At 40.8% G+C, this 7,328-nt stretch overlaps 1 protein-coding gene across 1 annotated transcript; it reads left to right on the top strand.

The window, feature by feature from the left end:
- The first annotated feature begins 1,878 nt into the window (after positions 1-1,878).
- LOC149191582 (uncharacterized) lies at positions 1,879-4,649 on the top strand. The gene is made up of 2 exons (XM_089406703.1): positions 1,879-2,665; positions 3,562-4,649. The coding sequence occupies exons 1-2, from the start codon at positions 1,879-1,881 to the stop codon at positions 4,647-4,649; spliced, it is 1,875 nt and encodes a 624-aa protein (XP_089262829.1).
- The last annotated feature ends 2,679 nt before the right edge of the window (positions 4,650-7,328 follow it).

Genomic DNA, 7,328 nt, shown 5'->3' with positions numbered 1-7,328 from the left:
AAAACAAGGAGCTGATCTTCCAAAATGGCCCCTACTTCATGGGTCCTCAGGGATTGTACCTAAACAACTTGACCCCAGACTTTGATCTGAAAGTCGACGTGCCCAAAGTAGTCCTGGTTTGGGTCAGGCTCCCAAACCTCCCGGTTCACTGTTGGAACTGGGATTCATTGAGGCATATTGGCAACGCCCTAGGAAAATTCATAGACCGAGCCAACAACAAAGACCAATATGACTGCGCCAGGATCTGCGTAGAGGTGGATCTGGAGGAAGGGCTACCGGAGGCCATTACCCTAAAGGTCGGAAGCTGGTCGCATCTTCAGAAATTGGATTATGAACAGCTGCCCTTCAAATGTCGGAAATGCCACGTCTATGGGCATTTCGCCAGAGATTTCCCTTCCAGCAACGAGACAGCGCAAGGGAAGGAGGAAGGATGGAATCAAGTCAAGAGATTCAAAGCTCACCCAAAAACTCAGAAACAGGGAGGCCCTTCTGGCAAAGGGAACCAGCAGAATTCTACTCATCAGATTCCAACAAAGACTGCGTCAGAAAATAAGTTCGATCCTCTGAGTTCGCAAACAGAGGGCACTAAGGAGATCGAGATCCAAAAAGAACCAGAAATGGTCCAGGAGACTGAAGGTCAAATCACAGCTCCCCCAGACAAAGGTAACCCCACTCCCTCCTCCAAAGATCTCAACGGAAAGAATCTAGTAGGGGAGGAAGAAGAACCTGAAACAGAAGAGTCAGAAGAGGAAGGGGAAATAGGTGAGTCTCAATCCTCAGTAAGAAGATCCACCAAAGGACGAAAAATGGATAAAGAAAAAAGGGAACAGGAAACCTACAGAGAAAAACTTCAGGGCAGCCAACCAACATTGGAGAAACTGCTCGCACCAAAGTCAAAGATGTTGAAAAGTCAGATCCAAGGCTCCAAGGGAGCCCACCAGAAACACAAATAATGAAGATTATCTCCTGGAACTGCAGAGGTATGGGGAGCAAAACTAAGGAATAAGCAATCGGAAATTTAATTAGAACAGAAACCCCAGACATCCTTCTGATCCAGGAGACAAAGCTGGAAGACACCGTCTTCATCCAAGCAAGTAAGAAAATTTGGCATAAAAGTGAAGCAAGAGCAATCTCTGCCCGAGGTGCCTCGGGAGGAATTGCCACTGTATGGAATATGAGTAAATTTGCAGCCATATTCGAGGTCAGAAATACCCACTGGTTACTGCTGAAAATGCAGAACTTAGTCACTAAGGAAATTTTTTGTCTTTTTAATGTTTACTCTCCAACAATCGCTGGGGACAAAAAAATGCTTTGGGATTCCATAAGACAACAAGCCGATTTGGTAAACATGGAGAACATCATAATAGCTGGAGATCTCAACCTCACTCTTCATTCTTCTGAAAAAAGGGGAGGCAGCATAGTGCGAGACCCAGCAAGGGAATGGGCGGAGGACATCTTGCAGGATTGGGACATGCTGGATATCAAACCCTCTTCCGGTAAGTACTCTTGGTCTAATAAAAGATTAGGCCCGGGCCATATAGCCGCCAGGCTAGATAGATTCTTTATTCAAAGTTCTTTTTTGCTGTTAGGACTAGAACCTCGAATGCTCATTCTACCTAATAGCATTTCGGACCACAAGCCCATTTGGATCTTGGCCCTATCCCTTTCCGCTTCAGCCCGCTATGGATTAAGGAGCCAGACTTTATGCAAATCGTTAAGGACAGTTGGAGCCAGGCAGTCAGAGGCTCGCCTTACTATATATGGGAAGAAAAGCTCAGAAGATTAAAAAGGGATCTCAAAAGATGGGCAAAAACTCTGTCTAATCCGACCACAGAAAGAAAATCCTTGAAAATCCTGCTGGATTCCCACCAAAAGAGCATGGAGAAGGACACTATTACTGAGGAGGTGATTGAACAGGAATCTCATTTGCAGCAAAGTTACCACAGGGCCTGCCTAGCTGAAGAAGAATTCTGGAGGCTGAAATCCCGCAATCTCTGGCTCAAAGCCGGGGATAGGAATACCGCCTTTTTTCATAAGCAAACCCTGGTAAGGAAATGCCATAACTCCATTTCTGAGATCAAAGCTGATAATGTTACTCATAAAGATTTTGAATATATAAAGAAAACAACGTTCTTACACTTCCAAAGCTTGTATAGTGAGGACAAGGACCTGAACCAAAACTCAGATCTTCTAGATGTTGTACCCTCTTTAATAAATCAGCAAACAAAGGAATCTCTTGAGGCCAAAATCACCAAAGAAGAAGTGGAAAAAGCCCTTTTTGATATGGATCCGGACAAGGCCCCGGGGCCGGATGGATTCACAGCTAGATTTCTTCAAGCTTGCTGGCCGATTATAGAAAAGGACTTGCTCAGAATGGTGCAAAAATCTCAGAACACTCAGAAGATAGGAGGCAGCACCAATTCTGCGTTCTTAGCCCTTATCCCCAAGGAAAAAGGCGCCAACACCTTCAGCAGATTTCGCCCGATCTCACTTTGCAACATTGGGTACAAAATAATTACCAGAATCATAGCAAATCGATTGAAGCCCATACTCCCTAAAATAATTCCTGAGAATCAAGGAGGCTTCATCCAAGGAAGGCAGATCGTGGACAACTACCTACTCGTCCAAGAGGCAATCCACTCAAGTCTTCGGCGAAAAGAGAAAGGTATGGCTATCAAACTCGACTTAGCCAATGCATTTGATAGAGTAAATCATAGTTTTCTGTTAAATGTTATGAATAAATTCGGGTTTGGAGAAAAGTTCATCAAATGGATCCGGGCATGCATCTCGGAGCCATGGATTGCCCCTCTTGTGAATGGAAGAGCCACGGATTTCTTCAAAGCTTCGAGAGGACTAAGGCAGGGGTGCCCCCTATCCCCTCTGCTATTTGTCATCCAAGCTTCCGTCCTCAGTTTCCTGCTAAACAAAAGCATGCAAGATCATGAAATCAACGGACTGTGCATCGCAAGAGGGGCTAAAAATATAAACCATGCACTGTTCGCGGACGACACTCTTCTCCTGGGCCCTGCCACGCTCCCCTCTGCATCAAAATTCAAAGGGGTTTTAGATGAACTCAGCAAAGCTACAGGCTGTGTTGTAAATAAGAGCAAATGCCATATTTACAGTTGGAACATCACTCCAAGGGCACTATCTGATATCTCTAGATGCTTGGGCTTTGCAGCCTCTTCTTCCTGGGCATCGTTCAATTACTTGGGTCTACCTGTGCACCTCAAAAAACTTTCCTGTAAGGACTGGCTCCCACAATTGGAAAAACTCAAATCAAAAATCCAAGCTTGGGGCTATACTTGGTTAAACACTGCTGGGAAATCAATATTAATCAAATCAGTCCTACACAGTCTCCCTCTCTTCCAGTTCACTGCCCTCCTTGCTCCGATAACCATCATTAAAAAATGGAAGAATACATCAGGAGATTCTTCTGGCAGGGAGGAAAAAATAATGAGAAAAAAATTCCTTTAATCAGCTGGGAGATCATAACTAGGCCGCTCTGTGAAGGGGGCTTAAATTTCAAAAAACTCAGCCAACAGAATGTGGCATTGGCAGCTAAGATACTCTGGAAAATCACCGCACCCAACCCGGGATGGGCACAAACAGCAATCTGGAAGAAATACTACAGGGGCTCTCGAACCATGTGTCTTGAAAACGCCATTCAAATGCCAAATTCGTCCTTTTTGAAGCTCCACGCTAAAGCTGCCCATTTGATCACAGACCACGCATACTGGATACCTGGTAGTGGCAAAAAAATCAAGATCTGGAGCGATCGTATAATGAATCAGCAACCGATAGAAACCAAAGCCAACCTGAACGAGTTGCGTCGCTGGATGGACAGCAACTCTATGCGCACTCTGTGGGATATATCCAAGTGGCACGATGGCTTCTGGGCAGGCTGGATTCAGTTCAACGGTCCGGCGCAGCTGGGGAATGAATGGGACACGCTCATCGAATGTCTCCATGGAAACGCGCCCATCAGCAGAAGATCTAGGGACCGGAAGGGATGGGGCACGAGCCTTAAAGGCTACACAGTCGATCAAGGTTACATCAAGCTCAGTGAGATCCCTTACGCACCTCCTGACCCTGCTCCATGGCGCGGCGTTTGGAGTTCTCCATCTCTGCCAAAGATAGACTTCTTCGCTTGGCAGTTATGCCATACCAAAATTCTTACATTCGACATCCTGCAGAAAAAAGGAATTAATGGACCCTCCATCTGCCAGCTATGCAGAGAAAGCGCTGAGACAGCGGCCCATTTGTTCCTCGAGTGTCCATTCTCCAAGCAAGTATGGTCCTCCCTCTGCCCTCAACCAAATCTCAAGCTCCCCGGCACCACGGCAGGCCTCTTCTCTACCTGGGCTCACAATTATCCAGGTCCTGCCCCTAAAAACCAGGTCATCAGAACTGCGTGGGCAATTCTACCCAAGATCACAAGCTGGCAGATTTGGCTTGAGCGTAACAGAAGGACTTTCAGGGACACAAAGCACAATCACAGGATTCTGGAAAATAAAATTAAAAGTCAAATCAAGGAATGCCTGGAGGATACTAGAGATGACACTAATTTGAGTCAGCAAGACATGGCTTGGGCACTGACTCTCGGCCTTCAAATCCGGCCAGCAGAAAAAAAACATTCCTACTATTAAACACTGGCAACTAAGGAAATCTGAAAGTGATATGCAAAGCTGGATCAAAATGCAAGAGAATCACTCCCTCTTTTTTGATGGGGCAGCAAAGAGTAACCCGGGCAAAGCGGGAGCAGGAGGAATCGTGCTAAACCCAGCAGGAGAAAAAGTCCAGTCCTTTGCCTGGGGCCTTGGCTTTGCCTCCAGCATTCAAGTGGAGGCTTTAGCCCTCTTCCAAGGCCTTCAAAGTTTCAAAGATTTAAACATTAAAGAAGCCAATATTATAGGAGATTCCCAGATCATCATTAACTCCATGATTTCCAACTCCCCAGTCACGGACCTCAAGTTAGCAAGAATCATAACCAGAATTAAAGGTTTGGAAAGGCACTTTCAGAAACTGAGATATTATCATGTGCTGCGAATGCATAACAAAGAGGCGGGTAGCGAAGCCAATAAAGCAGTCCTCCTCCCTGTTGGAACTTAGTTGAAGGACGGAAAAGAAACTTGGGAACCAATCCCATAATCTGACTTTTGCCATGTTTTATTGTTGGTTATTAAACAAATTTGTCTGCATCTTCAAGTGGGGGAAAATTTCAGATTTGGAATTCATGGACTCTTTAGCAATTAGGAAATCTGCAAGCTTCAATTGTACTCTCTGTCTCTGCAAAAAGCAGCAACAAAGCATGGAGCTTTCATCTGTAACAGCTATTTCGGCATTCATGCCAAGAGGAATATAAACTACCCATAATCGTTACTGTTAAAAAAAAACAACAATTTAAAGCATTATACATCCAATTAATGAACCAAATATTTATATACATAAAACATATACATAAAACATTGGTTAAATTAGTGAAGACATATTTTGGATATTAATTGTTTTCTTTTGTTATATAGTTTAATTGTTGTTTATGTATGTTATATTATGGAATTAAAACCTTAATCAATTATGTGAGGCATGTGTTTAAGTTGTTATTTAATCATATTCTTTTAATAAAAATTAAACATGAAGACATTGTAGCCAATAAAAAATTATTAAAACTAAACATAAGCACATTATGTACAAAAGTAAAATAAGATTAAAAGAAGTATGACTAACTAAGAGTAAATGTCAAACAACCTAAAGTTAGTGTAATAGTTAACAAATTATGTACAAGAATGAAGATTAGTGTAAGAAAAAGTAAAACAAAGTAAAGTGAAAAGGATTTACATAACATAACAAGTAAAACACACACACACATAGAAAACTTATGAATATAAAAAAATAAATATAACAACATAGTCACACAAAGAAAAGTAAAATTAAAATTGAACATTATCAAAAGACATAAGCCCAAATGCCAGAAAAATCATTGAGGTGGAATATGATCAACAAAATAATTCTATTTTATTACCTTTCAACATCAAAGTACATCTTTGCAAGATGGAATATGTGTGTGAAAGAGAAGGTGATACATAGTCAAAATTAAATCAATCAACAGGGAACAAGTAGACCATATCCTACAAAACCATCACGTAGTTAATACCCACTTTAATGATAATAGCAATGGAACAAATGCAAAATAAATGTTATTTGCCTTTGTTTGGTTGTTAATTGATAGAGCTCTAAATTCACATTCTAAGAAGCACTTGTAAGAAACAACTTGCAAACCAACAATGATGTCATACAAGGATAGATCAATGCATGAAGAAGGGACTAGAGATAAAAAGAAAAAAACAAAGCTCTAAATTCACATTCTAGGAAGCACTTATAAGAAACAACTTGCAAACCAACAATGATGTCATACAAGGAGAGATCAATGCATGAAGAAGGAACTAGACATAAAAATAAAAAAACCTCATTACTTGTCATGTCCTCACTCACAAAATGGGTAGCATCTTGTATGAGAAGGAGGGAATCCTTTCTCCAAAGTGATTGTTTTCTTTTATAGATCTCTCTAGATTGATGGATGGCTTTGATCCTTCTTGAAATTTTTGATCAATTGATGGATGGCCCTGAATGGTGAACCAGTTTAACTTCTTGGCAAATTCGCTCACTACTGGGTAAGTACAATGAGCCCTTCAAACATTTTAATTTTTTGCTTTTACATCTGCATGTACTTATTCCAAAATAAAATACATATTTATTTAATTTAAATTTGTTTTCCAATTACCATAAGTGGATTTGTCTATTTTTGGCATTCTACATGAACTTGACAATATTGTTTCCCTATAATGATTTTCTTTTTAACGTAGTTGGCTCCATTCATCATATTCATCCATAGTCACATATTAAATATGATATATGATGTTCTTTTTTCATCTTATGGTTTCCACTTAATTTTTCAAGTCATAATTGTTGAGGTGCTTTATTTGATCGCTTCTACTTTTACTTTTTACCAATGTAAAAGATATTCACATGCTTCAATAATAATGAAAACACTTTTACATTTGTCATGGGACCAAGATGGTGTGAATGCACCTTAATATCGATATAACCATTAAATATAATGGTAGGAATATTAATTATTCTTTTCATAGAAATATATATATTGAATGTATGATGTAGTATTATTTACACACACAATAAATTAAGCTTTATCATGCTAGAGAGTGTTGGAATTTCCCCAAAAATGAATGACAATGAAGAGGACTTCTCTGGTCCAAGTGTGCAAAAAATTACCACAAAAGATTCACTTCATACCTTAAAAGTGATATTCT

Source organism: Pinus tabuliformis, chromosome 2_2 (genome assembly GCF_031772625.1).
Source record: "Pinus tabuliformis cultivar Carrire ecotype Pingquan chromosome 2_2, CPIR1, whole genome shotgun sequence".
NCBI lineage: Eukaryota > Viridiplantae > Streptophyta > Pinopsida > Pinales > Pinaceae > Pinus > Pinus tabuliformis.
Note: the sequence above shows the minus strand (reverse complement) of the source record. Positions and strands in the feature narration are given on the sequence as shown.